The sequence below is a fragment of the Artemia sp. Qi Xiang Cuo genome, chromosome 12 (genome assembly GCF_049724085.1).
Source record: "Artemia sp. Qi Xiang Cuo chromosome 12, ASM4972408v1, whole genome shotgun sequence".
NCBI lineage: Eukaryota > Metazoa > Arthropoda > Branchiopoda > Anostraca > Artemiidae > Artemia > Artemia sp. Qi Xiang Cuo.
The window spans coordinates 45671852-45693607 of NC_142805.1; the positions used below are offsets into that span (position 1 = coordinate 45671852).

Genomic DNA, 21756 nt, shown 5'->3' on the forward strand with positions numbered 1-21756 from the left:
AGCAACACAAAAATATTAAAGCAGCATGTGCTGCTTCAAGGTCAATAAATTGACCTTAGCTTCTTTCTCTACTACATTATGATTAAGAGTATCAAAAGCCTTAACTATTTCAGCAAATAATGCATCAGCATAAGCCCCATTTTTTTCTAAATGTTTAAGGATGCTATCAAACAGTTCAACCAAATAATGAACAATGCTATGCCTGGGTCTAAATCCAAATTGTTGGGAATCTGTATTATCTTTTATGTCCTCAAATAAACAATCAAAAATAAAACTTTCAAACGCTTTTGAAAGAGCCAGTGTTTTCAAATCAGCCTCATATCAGCATGGGCGTAGGGAGGGGGCATCTCCCCCCCCCCCCTAGACCTTCAAATTTACATTAGACATGGCTGAAAAAGCAGATGGTTGGAAAAGCTGTTGACAAAAGGCCCTCCATCACACTATCGACTCCCCCCTAGACAATATGCTGCCTACGCCCATGCATATCAGTAATGACCTTAGTGGCCCTACACTTGTGGGTTGGGGTAATATACGCCTGTTTAAAAACACTAGGGAAAACACCATCAATTAAACACTGGTTAAAAATGGCCGATAATGGAGGAGATAAAATATTAGCACATTCAATAATCAATTTAATCGAGTAAATCTTAAAACGAGCAAAACTTAAATTGAATATGCTAATCAAGCTTTAAAAGATGAAAAATCACTACAAACAAAAGTCTGGCTCCTGCCCCCTTCCCTAACTGTAAAAGTCTAAAGCCTAGTGCGTCATTGGCGCTTTACTGAAAATGGAATGTGTTACAAGTATTTTCTTTTGCACTTATTACAACTTCGAAAACATAAATAAAATAACAGGGAAATAAAATATTGGACTGATGAGCTTTCATCAAAATTGAAAATTTGATCTGAAGCATTTGGATAAAAGGGAGATGAGGGGAGGGGGGAGGAGACTGGTTGCCCTCCTTCACTTTTTGACTCTTAGAAAGGGAATTATAACTTTCGGTCTAATATCGAATGAGCCTCCTCCAAAGTCCTCACGGCCACCCCTTCCATAAAAAAACGGACAGCTTTTTGCCCTCTGATCACTTTTGACTCTTAAAAAGGGAACTAGAACTATCAATTTTCGAATGAATGAGTGTCTTCCAAAGTTTATAGGAACACCCCTTCCATAAAAATCTTACAGGTTAATGACAGGCAACTTTCATAACTTACATCTTTTGCCCCGGGGCTTTGGGAGGTTTTTGTCAACACTAGAAGCATAGATATTCTATTTTTGGACTATTTTGAACAAAATGGCTATCTAAAAATTATGATCGAATCAATTTGGGGAAAAAAGGTGAAGGGGGCTGGTAACCTTCTGATCACTTTCGACTCCTAAAAAAGTACCTAGAACTTTCAAATTCCATTCAAATGAATCTCGTCCAAAGTTTATACTGCCACCCCTTCCATAAGAACCTTGTCTGTTAAGAATGGGCAGCTCTCATAATTTATAGCCCTTGTCCTTGGGGCTAGGGAGGAACAAAATGGCTATTTCAAAATCTTGATCAGATCCATTTGGGGAGAAAGGGCTTAAGGTTGCCCTCCAATCAAATTTGACTCTTAAAAGAGAACTAGACGACCTCCTAGGGCTATGCGATCACCTCTTCCATAAAACCATATATGCTCCGGGACATAACTTACAGCCCTTGTCCTCAGGCTCTGGGGAGTTTGTGTCAACCCTGAGGGCATTTTTATATGATTTTAGGACTATTTTAAAGAAAATGGCTTTCTCAAAATTTCGATCGGATGAATTTTGGAAAAAGAGGGCGTAGGGGAAGAGCTAGTTGCCCTTGATCACTTTTGAAACTTAAAAAGAGAACTAGAACTTCCAATTACCAATCTAGTCTCTTCTAAAGTTTTATATTGACCACCCCTTTTGTAAAAACCTTACATGCCCCAGATCCGTAACTTACACCCCGTGCCCTGGGATCTAGGGGGTTGTGTCAACCCCGGAGGTATTCTTAAATGATCTTTGGACTATTTTGAGGAAAATGGCTATCTCCAAATTTCGGTCGGGTGTGTTTGGGAATAAGAGGGCGTGGGGGGAGGCTAGTTGCCCTCCGATTACTTTAAATTCTTAAAAAGGGAACCAGAATTTTCAATTTATAATCAAATGAGCCCCCTCCAAAGTTTATACAACCACGCAGTCCATGGGAACCTTATATGCCCCAGGGCATAACTCACAACGCTTGCCCTCGGGCTCAGGGGGTTGTATTGACTTAGGAGTTTTTGTTATCCGATCTTTTGACTAGTTTGAACAAAATGGCTGTCTCAAAATTTCAATCAGATATATTGGAAGCAGAGGATCTGAAGGGGACTAGTTGCCCTCCAATCATTTTGACTTAAAAAGGGACTAAAATTTTCTATTTTCCAATTGAATGAGCCCCTTCCAAAGTTTATACGACGACCCCTTCCATATGAAATGCCTCCGGGGAAAAAAAATAACTTATAATGAAACATTGAAGCCTTATGGGCTTTACTATAGGTAACGCTATAGTGTTGTCTCTGATACCTCAGGGCTTTCAATATACCAATTTTTATCTTATTTTTTTTTTTGTTGAATAACCATGAATCAAAGAAATGTAACGTATAATACTTCTATATAAATGGGACTGGAAGGAAGAGGGTTTTGAATTAATCTGTTGATCTCAAGTTATACATATAGTCAATGCTGATATGAGTCTAGCTTCAACAAGTAGAAGTATTTTCATCTATCTATTGAACTTATCAGTGAAGTATGAGTGATAGTAGCAATGAGTGTCAGAATGTACTCTGAAGGATTCATGGAAGATGCTGATTCGATAGAGGTGTAATGTTTTTATAGCAATTAGAGATGGACGAGTTCGGGCCCAAGGGCCAACCTTGAGTCATCAGAGTATTCGTAATATAAATTATAATATGACTCTGACCTCCAAGGCTGTAATATATCAACCTTTCCGATAAAGGCATCTATTATCAAATCAATTGAAAAACGAACTGCAATAAAACTGGTGAAAAAGTTTTAAACTAGTGAGTTTTACTTTTTGCAGTGAATAAAAATTTCCAGGACAGAACTGAAGCTGGAAGCAATGTTGAATTGGTGAAAAAAGTGCCTAACAGTTAAGAACCAGGTGAAATCAGGGAAGTGACTGAGTTGAAGCCTTTTGGCTGGCTCAAGAATTCAGACAGACCTTGGGATCAGGACTGGTTGTCGATCGTAGACCCACCAGCTGCGGACAGATCCTACTGAAGCCAAACGTGCTGTTATATTTGCAGCGTCACGATTCCGCCAGGATAATAAAATCTGGAGGGCACTGGTGTATATAGCCTATTCAAAGATGGGGTGTGGATAATATGAAAGACTACTACTGGAGTTTGACATAGGAGTGTTTCAAAATATATTTGAAGTTTGCCGGAGAAGTAACTTCTGAAGTGTTTATTGAGTAGTTGGTTTGATCTATAGAATTTTTATGGACTTAAACTAGTGCTATTTTTGACCGCACGGTACCAAATTCAGATGAATCAGTGACAAAAAAAACACTGTTAGCCAGTTATTTGTTGGAACTAACAAAGAGACTGCTTTGGAAAACAAACACTGAAGAAAACCGATCAAAACAACGTTCCAGCAAAAACAATGTATAGTATATATAAAGTGTTTAATGCTCATAAAACTCATTAAATTTCACATCATTTAAGTTGTTCTAGCTTATATTAGTTCAGGTTATATTAGTTCAATTTGTTTTTGTGTCGTAACTTACCTAAACTTAAACTTGGAGCATGACCAGGCGTTTTCCGCCTTACCTGGCATCCGAAATTCAGATGTTTAGAGGGAATTTATTTCACCCTGAGCTCCCCGAAATCACATGTCGCAATTTTGGGAAATATTAAATATAAGTTGTGATTGCTTAACATGCTTGACATTTTTACGCTCATAAACATAAGACAATCGGGCTTAAATTGATTTAAAACCAACATGATTCTAATTTTAAGAAAATATGTGGCTTTTAAGACTTATTTACTTAAGATGAGGCACAGACTATTCAGCCCAACTCGGGACCAAGAAGCTGATGGACTAGATTCTGCCAAAGTGATTTGTCCTATTTAAGCAGCTGAATGAGTTAAAGGCATTACTTGTCCCACTTTAGCCATATTTCCGGAGACCGCCAAGTAGTTCGACGTCCTATTAGTCACTTGGACATCGCCAAGTAGTTTTTTTTACAACGTTAGACTTGATATGGTCTCCTGGTTTTTCTTCGAGGGGGAGGGAGGCACCACAGTAAGAACTTGGCGTGTTTGGGTCTCCTCCGGGCGTCGCATTATTGTAGCCACCACTATTTTTAGTATTTATTCCGCTTTCGGTGCTGAGTCAAATAAGAGAGCACCCTCATCAGCATATTCGAGGTCAGCAACACTTTCTTTGGCTGAAAATGCCAAGCTATCTTCTTCGTTCAATGCTTTCTTCATAATTCAATCTACCGTAATATTAAAAAGAATTGGGGACCCCGGATAGCCTTGGCGAACACCGTACTCCATTTCAAAGAGCTCTGTCAACTCTTCATATATTCGGATGCTGTTCTTCGTATCTTCATAACAAGTTTTGAACATGTTAACCAATTGAATTTGGACAGCATCTTGAAGCACTTTTGCCAGAGTATAGGCTGGAGTATAGAATCAAATGTGTTGACGAAGTCGAGAAAGATGGCGATGGTTTCTTGTTCGTGAATGAATCAATGATGAAGGAGCAGTCGCAGGGTAAAAATAAAATCAACACATCCCATTCCTGGGTCGAACCCAGCCTGGTTATTTCTTGTTCGATGTTCTCGCTCCTTTCGGAAACGGTTTATGACAACTATTGTAAAAATCTTCACGGCTTTGTCAATCACTGAAACTCCTGGTAATTCTAGCAATCGCCTTTATCTCCTTTTATGAAGATAGGAATTATAGTGGTGTTGCGCCAGTCCTGGGAGACATAATCCGCATTCCAGATTCTTCTGAATAGGTTCGTCAGGGCTTCCACGACTGTTGGGCTTGCTTTATAAATTCTACAGGTAGGAGGTCCTTGCCTGAGGATTTGTGGTTTTTCAAGTTTTCTATGGTATTTGTAATTTTTTCTGTTGACGGTTGGCATGTATCACATTGGTACTGTTCTTCTAGTGGCAGGAAGTGGACGAGGGATTTGGCTCGACGCTTTTGATATCCTAGGTTTTTAACCATTCCGATTAAAATGGCTGTCTTGAAGTTTTAGTTATATTACATGCATCTTCCCAAGAGCACAAAGGGTTGCAGAGTGAGCGTTGTTCTGTGTGTCACTGAAAGTGGGCAACGCATTCAGAATTTACGATTGGATGACTTCCTAACTGTCTTCAGCCATCTGCTCGATTTAATGAGCATGAAACAAAAAATGAATATACACAAAATAAAGCAGAAGAAACCATGACTCATCCTTAAGTCTCTCTTATTGAAGTGTGTCAAAATTGTTATGTAAATAGTGAGTCACTTCACACAATCTATGCGCCATATTCATGTGTAGTATTCGTAGTTATATCTGTGTTATGCTCATAACTAATAGTGGTATCAACATTGCAAAAAGAAAGGCTTTCTAAATGTTACTAATAGCCTAGAACTTATCATTTATCGTTTCTTTTTGGTTACACTGCGTTATTTCTAGATGGTTTAGAAAGTAATGAGTATTTGCCCGTGTGTTTTCATGTAAGCGCTTCTTGTTCTTATGCCAAAATCATAATATCTGTCCCTCATTTCAAAAATAAATGTTTTGCAGATTAAAATCGAAAAACAGCCCTTAATCTTTGGCAATGCTGACATAAACTGTGTATTTCAAGTTGAAATTGACATCTGAAAGATTTTTTTTCAGGGGCTTCAAATATTTGATTTACTTTAACACTAAAGGCTTAACAACCGAGCTAAATGAAAGACATTTATCTACACAGGGGGGAGGTATTGGATATTTCCTCACATAAAAATTACAAACTATGACTTATATTTTTATATGGATTTTGATCCCCATCCTCATAGAAGTAGCTTGTGACACAACCTATAGAGATAACAACAACTAGCTTATTAAGAGACTGAAGCTCTGTCTTTTTTCCTTCGGCCGCAAATTATGAATGAGATGCTTTGAGAACCAAAAGTTGCATAATTAAAATTGTGTTTTCCAAATAATAAATTCAGGAGCAATCATCAACTTAGTAAGTTACTGATTTTCTTTTCTTATTTTCTCCTATTCATGGGCTGGTTCTATTTTCTAGACACTTTTCACGGGACAGATGGACCTTTGTCTGTGGAAGATCGAAGACATGGAAGTTCTCTTGCCAAAGCATTTATTGAGGCAGGAAAGGAACTAGGATACGATGAAGTAGATGTAAATGGTGGAAATCAAACAGGTAAACTCGATTAAATAGAATATTAAGTATAATTTTGAATCGTCTACTCAACTCCTCAAATTCATAGAATGGAAAATCTGAAGTCAAATCAATAAGCCTCTCTAAAACTATAAATTTTGATTAGCCTTTGATTCACCTGTGATGTACTTGTTTGAAAATTTACTGAAGCTTAGTCTGAGATTATCCAAATAGCCTGTCAAATGACAGGCATAAAAAAGAAAACGAAAACCTGGAGTATAGTGTTTTGTGATGACTGTAAAAAAAATAGTTTGCCTCCCTCCTTCTAAATTTTAAGTCTGCTTCTCTCCCTCCCATCCTCCAAATAAAAATACCAGGACCAATGAGCAGCCTAATTTTTATAATACAGTTATAGTTTCTGCGTACGCTTAGAACTTGATGCAGCAGCCTTTGGAAATCGCGTTTTAATGTTTCAAAAAGGAATAATTTATGAAAGATACCTAAAAATTGGAAAATTCGAGTTTTTTTTTAACCTAAACAATAAGGATACGACTGAATGATAAATGCACTAAGGATTGCCTACATGTACTAGGCTACAGACTATAATATTCTCCTGTTTGTCTGTGACCAGAGGTTCATTTGACAAGAATATTGTTTCTCTCATTTTTGATACCAAGCCTAGAATAATAGTAAAATGATTATGTAGGCCATAATAGTGGCAACAAAACATAAATAATCAATATTGGCAGCAATAATAGCAAAACAAAAAACTGCTTGAGAGTAAAAATTTAGCTACAACATATTATATTGACTGTTTCAAAAACAACCCCCCTCCCCTTCCCTTCCCTTAGAAGCTTTAACTTTTGAACGGGTAAAAAACAACAGCTTTTGCTTTTGACAACTGTTAAAGGATCGCCTGAAGCTTCTTTTGGCTGGTTTTGTAAATCCATGTGAGCTTTTCACAGTTCCGTAAAAGGAAGAGTTGGAGGGTGGATAATTTTGGAACATCTGGTGTAATAATAATATACACTATTATATAATACAATGTACAGTAATAACGTTTTATTACATCGCTTGATTGTAATATACGATAAAGAATTGATTGAGATTTTACTTCGTAAATGACATTGCTTTTATGAGCAAGCAAATTTGTAAGAAATACAATAGAAAATTACTAGACAAAGTTATGTATGACTTGTACTTTAGATCTCGAAAAAAAATTAACTTAGCACTGTGCTCACAAAGCGTACTGATAATTAAATAATTGTCTATTGACACAACGCATTAATAAAATATATTCAAAATGCTGTTGGCTGAGTGAAGATCTAAGCCTAGATTTTACAAACTTCAGGGCGAAAAGTGTCAAAAAACAGCAGGATACTTTCGTGTTTGAGGAAAGCACCAACATTGGCTGAAATTTACTTTCGAGCATGCTCTTTAATATGGCTCGATTACACAAGCGAAATATTTCCTCGGGACGCCGCTAGGTCGCTTGAAATCCAAGATGGTGGACGAAAATACGAGTTTGTCAGAATGAGAAGACATGACCGTTCGAATAGACTAGTATAGGGTAATCTATGGCACAGGTTTCGAATATGAGTTTAAAAATTACTTAGGTTGTGCCGTAGTGCCGCTAGGTCACATGAAATCCAAGATGGCGGGTGAAAATACGAGTTTGTCAAAATGAGAAGACATGGCCGTTCAAATAGACTAGTAAAGGGTAATAGATGACACAAGCTCCGAATATGACCTTAAAAATAACTTAAATTGTGCCGTCCGCTAGGTCGCTTGAAATCCAAGATGGCGGACGAAAATACGAGTTTGTCAAAATGAGAAGACATGGCCGTTCAAATAGGCTATTATGGGTTGATCGATGGCATAGGTTCCGAAAATGAACGCAAAAATAACATAAGTTGCACCGTAGTGCCTCTAGGTGCCAACAGCGGTCGTTAGTCAAAACATGACACATTGCAAACGGCTTAAATTTGCCTTCAGGCCGACTGCTTTCGTTCAACCTATCATCTAGCGGTCAATTTCATGGTTGCTATAATTTCATTGTTTCATCGTTAAAGAATTTGAATGTAGTCTTTCCAACTCTGATACTTATAAAGACGGACACCATATTGAGGTTAAGTCCCACCAGAAGAACGTTTTCTATTCTATTGATCGTTTCCAGTCTCGAAACAATTATTTTAGAAATGGGGAATCCTTTTCTGGAAAGAACGACAGATCTCATTATTTTAATTACGAATGTTGAACCAGGAAAGCTGATTTCAAACCTCAAAGCCCTGGACAAACAGCAGTACGAACCGTTTGTGAAGGAACGCCTCGTTGAATGTTTCGAATGAATTACAGCTTTTTTGGTCAATAATTACATTGTCATATTTGGGGGGGGGGGTTAAGAAGAAAAGACCAGCCTCAGTGAAAACTCAGCTCAGCACCGCTAGAAATGATGTTTCACTGTTTGCAGCACTTGACCGGGGCTATGTTGCTCGAGGAGGTGACATGGACGCCTTCTTCAAACACGAAAACAGTCAGTATTCACCGGCTTTTACGTCTAATGGCCAGATTCGTTTTGGCAACAAGGCTCAACTTCTAGATTTCTTAATCAGCTTAACCCCGGCTGCTGAGGTTAACGTTCCAAATGTTACAGCGAAACTGATAGACGGAGCTGCTCTGGTTCAAATGTTGATCCCAGGGAATTCGAAGACCTTTGGAGAGTATAAAGAAAACGTGTTATTTCCCATGATAAAGTATCAGCTCAGATATTTTGAGAAACTTGACCTCATAATCAATGTTCACGGATTGGATAGTTTAAAGTCTTCTGTCGGAAGTCAGAGATCAGGGTTCATGACTAAAAGTTATTCCAAACACGCAAATCCCATTGAATTGGAAAGAATTCCTGCAAATAGATACAAATAAAGCTGACGTGTTTAACCTGCTGTCCCAGGCAGTTGTGAAAAGGTCTCCAACGTCAAAACGAGCATATTGCACTGCCGGAAACACGTTTATAGCTAACCAGGCATTCGAAGAGCAGAACCTCATCCAGTTATGTTCACGCGAAGAGGCTGACACCCGCCTTTTGCTTCACACTTGTGACGCGGTTTTACAAGGACATGTGTCGATTCTCATACGAACGGTTAACACAGACGCGATTGTGATTGGGACCTCATGCTTTGATCTCATTGAATTATCCGAACTATTTATTACGTTTGGCGTTTGTACCAACCTAATGTACGTTCCCATTCAAGAAATAGTTTGATCGAACGGACCGACGAAATCACAGGCACTTTCGTTCTTCCACGTATTTACAGGATGCGATACCGTTTCTTCTTTTATCCACCACTCAAAGAGGCAGCTCTTTGCGAGTTAGCAAAATATGCCAGGACTGACGGAGACTTTCCTTCAACTGACAAACCAGCCTTCCTAAGTGACAGAACTGCAAGTGCACGACCTTGAACGCTTTGTCATGAAGAAATACGACGTAAACCAAGACTGCGATAACTTGAATTAATTTAGGAAGTAAACATTTCTACGACAACAGACCAAGAACATGCAGAGGCTTCCTCCAGCTAGTGCTTCACTTTTACAACATATCCTTAGAGCTGCACTACAGTCAGGTCATGTGTGGAGTCACAGCCTGGAATCAACACCCACCTTTCCCAGTTTTTCTGACTTTGGCTGGGTTAGAGGCATCGACGGAAAGTTGCTTCCCAATTGTTTAGGTTCTTTTCTGCCAGTGTCAAAAGTCTGTACCGAGACAGTGGGTTGTGGTAACGAAAAAGGGTGTGAAAGAAGGTGCCGCTGCAGGAAATTTGATCTCAACTGTAGCCCACTATGCTGGTGCAAATCAAAGCGCTTTAATTAACATGTGATCAATTTTTTTTTACAAGAAGATTCGATTGATCTCTTTGTGTTCCTGATAAAATTGTAATTCTTAAATGCTCTAATCCGTTCGTTTAGCTTCTGTTGATTCATTTACAATAGATAAAGAGATGAACAAATTTCAAGTATTTAAATGATTTTGGGTTAGCAAACGGAAACAATGGCCATAAATTGGACGCGTCTTGGTCTCATACATAGGCAATTTGCACTGTACAGACTGTACTGCTATTAAGCACATGTCGGAATGACAGAACGATATTTAAAACTGCTGCATTAATTACTCCACTCCAGCCTGTTATATCGGGATCATGAACCTCGTGCGATTCAGAAAAGAGACTTTTTCTTCCGCCATCATCGATTTTAGACCCCAAGCAGATCAACGGCTCAACTAAGGTATATTTATGTGCATGTACGTGCGTTTTCAGAATCTGAAGTATCGATTGCTCTTGATCGGCCCATTTGAAGTCATTACTTCTTGTTTTAACAAAACTTTTTTTTCAACCGCCATCTTAAATCTGAAGTGCCTACCAACACTGCAGTACAAATTAGGTTAGTTTTACGTTCATATTCAGAACTTCTTTTCATTTTGACAAACTCATATTTTCGACAGTCATATTGGATTTGAGGCATCTAGTGGCATTATGGTACAACTTAGGTTATTTTTAAGCTCATATTTGGAACCTCTACCATCAATTACCCCATACTAGCCTATTTCAACGACCTTGTCTTCTCATTTTGAAAAACTCGTATTTTCGTCTGCCATCTTGGATTTCAAGCCATCTAGCGGCTATCCGAGGAAAAATTTCACTTGCGTAATCAAACCATATTAAAGAACATGCTCGAAAGCACATCTCAGCAGATTTTGGTGCTTTTCTCAAACACGAAAGCATTTTGGTGCTTTTCGCCCGCACTAGGGTTGAAAAAGCTCTTTCACAACTGACTTGTGTTACGGGGGTTGTCAAAAGAAAATTTTGCACTTTATAAAGTTCTGTTCAAGTAAATGAGTACATTTGTAGTCAAGTATAACTTACACATTCCTTGCGCTTTTTTTCACGATTAATTTGTTCTTCATCATTAGAAGCATTGTCAGTATCACAGCAGTCAAGTTTTTGTAGTTTTGGCTGGTCTTCAAACTTATCTTGTGGTGAATATTCTATTTCTGGCTAAACGTCAATGAGTGACTGCAATTTTTCTTGTAATTTGCCCTTGTCTAGCTCTTTTACGAGAGGCCAATATCTAGCTAATGCACTTTACTTTAGTTTAAGAAAACGTCATCGATCAAAATAAGCTTGGTCCAAATGTAGTTACTTCTGAAAACCTCGTGTTCATAAAAAGTTTACTTTATCCATGAGAGCATAAAACACTTTTATCTTGAATTTTTCATCCGTCAAGGTCATCCTGCAGTGCCGTTTGCAGTCACAGTTTTGGTTAGGTAAACTTATAAAAATCATTTATGAGGCTACGCGAGATGGATTTCCTTAACGGGTATATAGACGGATGATGGAGCTCATGAGAGAACGGAGACCCAGACCATCTCACAACACCGGAACGACTCCAATATTTTATGCCCACGAAGATAGCTTCGTTAGCGCCTTCGTCAGGGTTTCTATAAGTTGACCGTAGAATATTTTTGTTATTCCGTTACTGATTATGGGAAGCTTGAATTCAGTGCTTAGCTCGTCTGGATTCAATGACGGCTTTTGACCGATTTTTTTCTCAAGAGCTGAAGGCATATAAAGAAAAAACTTTTTAGCTGCTTTAACTACATCATAAAATTGATCTCTGTTTCTCTCCAAAGCGTTTTTGGTTGAATCTACAAACGACCATGCTTGAGAAAAGTCCAGATTTCTAATTGTAAATAATCAAATATTAGTGTTATTGAGCTGAAGATTTTCAAAAATAGCGTCATTTCTAGTTTTGGTATTGAAGTCTGTTGAGCCACTTATAATACTTAAATCTGCCACTAGGTCAAGATTTATTGGTTTAGGCTGAACTGTTTCTTTGTTTGAAATTGAAAACCAATAAGTGGAGGATCTAAAGATTTTCATTTTTGCTTCACTTTTGGACCCCCATCTTGTAACTCTAATAGACGTCAGTCGGATTTTTGGATTCTGTTCCGTGCAAATACCAAATATCTTGTAAGACTCTTTGATAAAAACTTCAGTTTCTTGTAGAAATCCTAAAACATATATGGTTTCAGGTCAACATCGAGCAGCGTCAGAAATGACAAGATTAACACGTGTGCATAGCACCATATGGAAAATTTGGCCGAAAGACCTTAAATTTGGCCGAAAGACCATTGTACTGGTCATTCATGTTGCTTGCACGGTCAAACGCGTGTGCAATACAGTGTGTTATATCCAAACCCCTTTCTTCCAATAGTGACAAAAATGTTTGCAATTGACCTTCACCTTTCGTTTTTGGCACAGTCTTGAAACTCAATAGTTCTCCCTTAACTTCCTTCCATATCAGGTACATCAAAACAATTGCACACTGAACAAAACCAGATTTACCCATAATGGTGTCCATGATGGCTGTAGAACCCATAACCTACTTAATTTCACTTACAAAGTCATTGATTATTACGTCTTTGATAATTATTTTTTTTTAAACTGTTGATTTATTTAAGAATTTAATTTGTGTTCCTCTTCCATCTTTCGGTTCGTTCTTGGTTCTCTCTTCTCGGGCAGATCTACTTTTATCAGAGACTGTTTTTATATGGTTTCTAAGATTTTCATTATGGCTTGAAAGCAAAAGAAAAGGTTCCAAAAAGTTCCCAGGATTTAGAAACGGGTCATTCAAGGTGTTCCCTTCTTCATTTCTTTTGCCCCTAAAAGATAAACCTTGCCTACCATTTAGTTTGACAACATCTATAATATCATTTAAAGCTTTTCTTCTTTCAGCTACTTCTAATTTTTATTTGATTAGCTGCATGTCAAATAGCGCATAGTTTGTGTTCTGCTTACTATTCCGACCTAGAAAGTTTTTTATTGTTTTTGTATGGTCCTCTAATTTTTCAAGTTCTTCTACTGTCTGAAATACGCCTGAAGTTGTTAAAACTTTCACAAAACACTGAATAACCATCCGAGTAGGCAAGACAGACACTACAGCATAATATCTTGTCTTTACAGTTGTAAGCTATCTAGTTTTTTGTAAACATTTGTCTAAAAAGTTCTTTTGTATTGAAATAAATGTTGATGTCGTGGGCCAAGGATTTTCCATCTTCGTCTTTATGTGATTAGTTTAGATGAAAAAAAGAAGAAAAAAAAGAATCCACGTGGTTAATCAAAGGTTTCTTAAAAACTTGTATATTTCGTAATATTTCTCTTGATCAAAGGAAGTAGTAGTGAATTTGGCAACCACTACGTTTTGCGTCACCCCACTGGTATCTGTATTCATACTTGGATTAAAATCAACATCCTCTGTTTCAAAATTAATGTTCGCCGGCAGCAGTTTTTTTTCGTCCTCGACGTCGCTACTTTGACTTATAGACAGACTGGTTTCACGAAGATTTTCCTTTGGATTTTCTGCAATTGCCTAAAACGTTGTTATTTTAGAACCTGATGATGCAGCCTCTTTTCTTTAACTAGAATTTTTTTTCTGTAATAATAATCAGACTTCTTTTTTGTTCTTCTTTTTTGTTTTAGACTTCTTTTTGCGCTTCGAGACATATATATATATATATATATATATATATATATATATATATATATATATATATATATATATATATATATATATATATATATATATATATATATATATATATATATATATATATATATATATATATATATATATATATATATATATATATATATATATATATATATATATATATATATATATATATATATATATATATATATATATATATATATATATATATATATATATATATATATATATATATATATATATATATATATATATATATATAAGACTCACTTAACATTCATTTTTCAAGAGTGTGTCAGGAAGGAAAATCAGTTGACGAATCAGACAAAAAAGTAAAAAATTGTATTAGCAATTGCTGTTGACTGGCAAGGCGCTTCGAGACATATATATATATATATATATATATATATATATATATATATATATATATATATATATATATATATATATATATATATATATATATATATTACTGAGGATCTATTATTACTGAGATTTGTAGTATTTCTGCAATCTAGGTTTTATACCATAGAATGCAAGACGATGTATTTGTGCTTTGTACGACCCATCCTCGAATATACTGCCTGCGGCCAGTGAGTATTCAGAGCCGCCTATTTTACGCAGGAATTGGCGTAAGTCAAAAAACAGGCGAATAGGATCATCCTTATTAATAGAGACATTTCGTAATACGATACTCGTCCAACTTCCAAATTCTAGGACTCCGGCTGGGCGAATTTATTCAGAAGTTTGGCAGAATGCTGCCATCTAACCTGGGGTGGGTGATTGAAGTAAATACTACAAATGTCAGTAATAATAGATCCTTACACAGGCTTAATTTACTATTTTCCCCCCATATTTTACCGTCAAATTGTTAAATTAGAAAAATGTTACTGCTACTTTAACGAATTTTCGAAAACATGACAGCACTTTAGTGTATCATTACCGCAATAATAATTAGACCAGAACGTGGCCTTAATAACAATATGCCGGAAACCATATTATGATTTCTGGTTCACGGGTATTGCGTCGTGTGCCGTTTAACCTAAGGATAGAAGGGGAGTTTAGGTGTAAATAAAACTTGCTCTCTACAATGCGGAGAATTAAATTCTTTGACTCTGATTAGAAACTGGTTGTTTCAGATGAAAGCAACAAGTGATTCAACCTGTATACATACCTCTTATTTGTAGTGAATATACCCAATAGAGTTGTTCCATATATATATATATATCCGCAAATATCTAGTGAAAAGTAGCAATTAATTTTTTATCCTCATCACTCAGGGTTTATTCCTGTTTTATCCGAGATTTCGTCAATTCTTTTTTATAGTTAAAATAGTAGGGCTTCTAACCTCCGGTATCGGGGAGCCGTCAGCACATAAGGAAATTTCCCGAAAATAAGCGTTCAGATCACACAAAAAATATCCATTGATCATAATTTTACAGGACTCTGTATACGAACAACTCTATCTACCAAGCTGTTACTTACCAAGTAATTGAAAGCAACAAGTGGTTCAACCTTTACACATATCTCTTATTTGTAGTGAATATATCCAATAGGGTTCTTCCGTATACATAATTTTCCGTAAATATCTTGTGAAAAGTAGCAAGTAATTTCACTAGTGAAATATAAGTATTCATATCACACAAAAAAAATAGTCATTGATTATAATTTTACAGGACTCTGTTTAGGAACAAATCAATTTATCAAGCTGTTTGCTAACCTAGAATTTTTTTTTTGTCTTATTAATGTAATTAAAACTTTCAATTTACACTTAGAAAGAACAAAAATATAACTAGTCTTGAGCTTCAAGGTCATACTTGAATATCAAACTTGTGTCTTTTGAATTGTCTTCAATCCATTTGTCAAATCTGGCATTCATTTCTATTGTAAAATGACTCCTCCAGTCGCCAGTTTTTCCTTTTCTGACAAAATTGCCATCTTTCTGAAGGAATCCTTGCTTCTGCAACTCTGTATTATTTACGGCAGGGTTTTTCTTGAAGCTGTCAATAACTAGATGATTTTTAAGTATTTCATAATCTTCGTCATTGTATTCTTTTCCAAGGAAGTCTGATATTTTCTTTAGTTGAGTAATTAAATCAGATTTCATATCCTCGTAGAATAAGAACAAAAAGTTAGGATGGTGACGCAGGTTCCATGCTGCTTTAACTTGTGGCCAATATGGTGAGAACATTACTTCATCATTGATAAAAAGATTCATGAATTCTTCGAAAGATGCTGTAGTATCTTGAAATTTGATAAGTTTATGATGGTAGTACCAGCTAACACATACATCTTTAGGATTCCGTGCGACATAAACAACTTTACAAGTTTCTAACAGCTTGGGAGGTAACAAATAGAATGGCAGATGGGTTTTGATAAACCTAGGTGACTGCATGGCAGCAATATCTTTAGGGGGTACTAATGGCCTGGATAGTGGGTTGTTTTTCCGTTCAGGTAAGATTGTACTCTTCGCATCTTCCTGTATTGCTGCTGCTGCTTCTTCGGGTGGTAAACCTGCCATCTCAAGGAAGGGGAAACGATCATTTAGGTTGGCTTTAGCGTTTTCATAGGCCAATTTATTTGCCAAAAGCCACACTTGCTCCTGTGTCCAAGTTGTCCCTGTAGTAAAAAAAAAGTGTCTCAAATAGCGAATTCTAAAAGCCCTACAAGAAACTTTGTTTATTGGAAAGCAAAAACCGCGAGCGAAAATCAAAAAGCTCGAGAACTATTGATAAGGCTTTCTCTCTCTATCTTTCTTTCTCTATCTCTCTCTGCCTTTCTGTTCCCCCCCCCTCTCTCTCTCTCTCTCTCTCTCTCTCTCTCTCTCTCTCTCTCTCTCTCTCTCTCTCTCTCTCTCTTTTCTCTCCCTCCTTGCAAATCGCGGAATTTATGTTCGTTGCAGGTCTAGTTGAGGTGTGCTTTAACAGATTTTTAACTATTATTTGATGCCACCAGTGAATTCACATTTTAAAATGACCATTCTGCCTATCACGGCTTGTTTTCGTGCAAATTGAAATCAAAGTTTGGAACAAAACTAAATCCGCTGTTTTAAAAGCAGTGTTGGTTTAAGTCGCCTAATCGAGTCAGTGGTGGGGAATTCTCCGTCCAAGCAAAATGAAAACTTAGTAGCCTGTGTCACAAGAACATTCTGCCACTGAAACATTGTTTCTGTTGTCTGTGTCTTCTGTGGTACTGGAATTGAGGATAAAGACATCTGCAACTTAACACCTTGGGTCATTCTTTGAAATTGATTTGTCGTAATATTCCATCCTATTTCAAGTATTTAGGAAACTAAACTTGGAATTATGAACGTCAGCTTTTAAGCTGTGGAACTTTATTTCCGTGCACCGTGGGATATGAGCGAATTTAAGTGAATGTTCTGGTTTTATGTTTGATGTTTTCTTAATAGTCTTTATGGTCCGTAATTATCCTTAATACCTTTGCTGAATAGGCTTATCACAGTCTATGGCCACAGTTTTCTCGTGTTTTTTTTAACCATTTCTTGAGGGGGGGGGGGCTTCCTACTTTCAGGTATGAATAATAGTACTATTTTAAGCTTTGTCCGTCAGGGCTTGGCCCTTTCAAGCAAGATCTGGCCCCTAAACCCTTCAAAAGCTGTAGCTTTTTAAATGCTAAATGCCGTTGTCGATTGTTTTTAGAATTTTGACATTATGTTTCCTGGTATATTTAAGAAGTTTGGATTAACCTGCATTACTAGATAGATCTATGAATCCTACCAACCCACTGACGTTTCACCTTCATCATACTTACTGACTAGGAATGAAACTTCCTTTATGATGTGCTAAGATTATCGCTAGATGTAATTTTTGAGCCAATCTTAGCAAGGTTAACATTACTGTTACGTCCGAATATGATTAGACACCTTTTTGTGCTTATTTCCAGTCCAGTCCATTTTTCAGTTACTCTCTTTAGACGAATCAATGTGGTGTTTTAAAGATCCTCAAAGATGTCTCGTTTCAATTGTGATCTGCAAGGCCGTACCCAGGATTTTTTTTTCGGAGGGGGTTTTACTCAAAGATTTTTTTTTTTTTTGGGGGGGGGGAGGGGGTAGACAAAAAACCCTCAAAAAATGCATACAAAATTTGTTTATATCCATTTTGTTGTGTTTTTACGAGTCAAACAAACATTTTAGGGGGGGTCAAAACTCCCCAACCCGCCTCTGGGTACAACCTTGGTGATCTTTGTTTGGCAAACTAAAAATATCTATAATCAAATAGTCCCCGGTAAGTAAGGAACTGTAACGAACTATAAGGAGCACCTCAGAAGCTACGAGCCTGAAAAATGTCCCTTATTTTCGAAAAAGTGGGGAAAACAGCCCAAAATAGTTAGGTGATCTTACTGAAAATCGCACCGTCAGAATTCAGCATATCAGTTAATGTGGAATTTTGTATTTGTGCCTGAAGAAACATCACTGATGCGTTCTTTTTTTTCTTTCTTTGAGGGGTGATTCCATTGAACTAGTGGTCCTAAGAGATCGGGAGAGGGGCCATTCGAACAGAAAACAAAAGTTCTAGTGCCTTTTTCAGGGACTAAATTGATTTGAGGGTAAATAGCCCCCATCCTACACCCCCTTTTTCTCCAAAGACATCAGATAGAAAATTGAGATTTCCATTTTGTTTAGCATAGTTGAAAGGTCCAATAATTATGCCTCTAAGCCTCTAGCCCCTGGGAAAATGGCTCTAAGTTACGAAATTTGATGTTTGTTCACATATAGTATTTGGTATTGGAAAATACACGGGATTGTTTGGGCGCGGGGGGGGGGGGTTTCATCAGGAGAAAAGTTTCAGAAGGAATTTTTGAGGGGAAATTTTAAACAGGGGGGAGGGAAGGGGGTTTTATGGTATTATTTGAAAAACTGTCAGAAATTAGATTTAATAAAAAGCTAGTTTTTTCAGATGAAAGTAAGGCGTAACATTTGACATTAAATTAAACAGATAATATTCCATATATGAGGGGGGCTACCTATTCCTCAACCTTTGCTCACATGCTGAAGTTTTACTTTTTGTCCTTATTTCTTAAGTAAGAGTAAGGGTTGAGGAAGGGGTAGACCCCCCCCCCTCATATACAGAATACTTTCTGCTCGTTTTAAGTTTCAATGTTGCGTCTTACTTAACTTGTTTTTATGGGATCGCCGATCAAAGTCTACTCGCTAGCGTAGATGTAAAGAGTGGTATTTTCGCATAATTGCTTTTTGTGTTCTAGCCACTTCGGATGAAAAGATTGGTCGTTGAAACTAGGAAAGAAACTCATTCGTTCCGAATTTCAAATTTCTAGAACCCACTTTGAGTGTCAAAAGAGATTGAATGACAATCAGCTCCCCTCTTGTGGGGACTGGTTGTTTAGCCCCCTGAGGGCTAAACAATATTTACTTCCCTTTTGTTTTACCCCGGCTATCTCATGGCCCCCGTGACATCTATGCAAAGTTTTCAAATTGTCATTTTGCTCAAAATAGTCAAAAGGTAAATATTCCCCCGGGATGACAGGACCAACGCTGCCCCAGGGCCAATAGCCCTAAACTGTGCAACAGGGAATCGTCGGATCGAAAACTACCTATTATCGAACAAGTTTTATTATCAACCAACCGATATAAATAAAATAAAAACAAGGAAAGAGAAAGAAAAAGAAAAAAACATGGTAACTTAGGGCAGGAGATGAACAAAGGAGTAAGTTCGACATGATTATTCCTTTTAATCTCTATTTGTTGTTCATTCACACTAATTTCTGTTCTTGCTAAGTTTCACTTACAGTATGACTGTATATCTCCTCGTTTCAGGTTTTAGTATCCTACAGCTATTTAACTCTCCATTGGATTCTTTTTTGGAAAACTTTTGGTTTCCCCGTTAAAGGAATAAGCATGAATGACATGCTTATAACCCTCTTTGTTTAAAGAGGGTTATATGAAAATTGAACTATTGGGAACTTTAGCCTTATTTTACATAAGATCTGCAGCATTTTACTCTGAGGTCGGAGATACTGCTCCGATTAAGGGCTTAGAATGCTTAAATTAAGTTTGTATTTCTATGAGCTATTCTACTTTAATAATTTAGAGAAATAACTTTGAATCGCTTATCACAGACCATCAAATGGCGGAATGTGTGTTAAGTTCATTCATTCTACTGCCGAATGTGAGCTATTTAAGGTCAGTATTCCGATACCCATTTGTTCTGCTTCTTGCGTGATCCACCTATACGTTCAAAACTGCCAATTTTATGTTTAATAGAATAAAGGAAACATTTTACCTGACTTTGGAAATGTAACTACCCAAATGTCAGTGCTATCCAGTGGAAAATTGTATATATCTTTTGCATAGTTTTTATAGTTAGAGGAAATAATAAATCCTTCCTTTTCTGTTTTCATCATATTCGCACTTATTGGAAATGCTTCAGCAATCCTGCGCTGGAGGTCCTCTGGTAAAGGCTGAAAGTTGACGTCAGGTCCTTGGCTGGACATTGTGAAACTGAAAAAAGAAAATGATGCTAGTAAAGTATGTCGACGTGTCTATGAACAATTTTCTGGCACTCTTTAGTTTCACCTTTTCAGTGCTGTGCAAATATATAATATAATTCTTTTAAAATTGCTGCAGATTTTATTGTTCCTTTTCGTAGACTAAACTTTGAAAACTATTTTTCAACAATGCGGGTTTTGGTCCAATACTTTATCCGCTGAATGAAAGAATGAACCTTAGCCGATTGTAACCGAAAATTCAAAAACATGTTTTGAAAAAGCTGACAAGTGAGGAAGAAACGTCATTTCGAACCAGATTCAGAAATAGAAACTGTTATTTCGAATAATCCTAATGATCAAAGTTTGTTGCGAAAACAAAATCTTTGGTATGTTTTGAAAATAGCCTGAAACGCTGCGAAAATGGTATCGAATTGAAATGAAAACTGTTGCATTGGGGTCACCATAGCCGAAATGATAATTTTAGGAGACTTACAGTCCCCCATCTTGACTAAAAATGAAAATCACTGTACGCATTGGAAGCAGTGATGTGTCTCTTTTTAATTCTTACTTCCCCCTTCTTGGTCACCGGGGGTGCTGAAACCATAGAGGGATGTTTAAGGGCCTATTTGAATGGACATTGCTTATCTAGCGCTTTTTGTAAGTGTTAAAAACTTCATATTTCAATTAAATGCAATTTTCGACAAAAACTACATCGTCATATACGAATTGATATAATATGTGTATCTTTTTGACAAGGTTATGATGTAATAATTGATTGATTATATCACCGGATTCCCGAAATGCGGTTTCGTTCACTTTTTTTAAAACTTAATTTGGTTAAGAACGATTATGTCTCCCAGACATAAAAAATCATTTAGCTCGCAACATAAATACTGTAAATTAAACACGCTAAGAAGGCCAACATATTTCACAAAGATTGTTTTGATTTTCACCAAAATTTCAGCATTTGAATATTTCTGAAATTGTTGATTACATATCTGATGCTAATATAGTGATGCAGGTGTCCAGAATTGAAACACTTTAATTGTATGTTGCACAAATGGTGGATATTGCACCTAGCCAATATCACTGACGTGCTCACATTTTCAATGTACGCCATTGGAGGACCTCATATGCGCCTGTTGGGGCCTCGTTTTTTTTTTCAAAAACCGCGATCTCTTATACTAAACTCTCCACATAAAGATATGTGTTAACTCTTTCGATGCATGATTTTTCAGGGAATACTTTAGAAATGGTCATAAGTGATTAACTGCTGGGTTTATTCAAAGTCATTAAGATCGAAGCATGACTGTTCAGGTGAATACGCTAAGGATATATCTCAGTACAAAAA

At 36.8% G+C, this 21756-nt stretch overlaps 2 protein-coding genes across 3 annotated transcripts in view; one reads left to right on the forward strand and one right to left on the reverse strand.

Moving 5' to 3' along the window:
- Positions 1–21756, forward strand: part of LOC148946179 (glucose dehydrogenase [FAD, quinone]-like) — a 104385-nt gene that overhangs the window by 27966 nt on the left and 54663 nt on the right. For both annotated transcript variants that reach the window (XM_089098255.1, XM_089098254.1), the window contains exon 4: positions 6285–6419. In XM_089098255.1, the coding sequence (XP_088954381.1) occupies positions 6285–6419 (135 nt within the window). The remainder of the gene's footprint in view (positions 1–6284; positions 6420–21756) is intronic.
- Positions 15587–20539, reverse strand: LOC148946180 (sulfotransferase 1E1-like). The gene is made up of 2 exons (XM_089098256.1): positions 20201–20539; positions 15587–16559 (listed from the first exon to the last, which is right to left on the reverse strand). Exons 1-2 carry the CDS (start codon positions 20409–20411, stop codon positions 15733–15735), a joined length of 1038 nt encoding a protein of 345 aa, XP_088954382.1. The 5' UTR covers positions 20412–20539; the 3' UTR covers positions 15587–15732.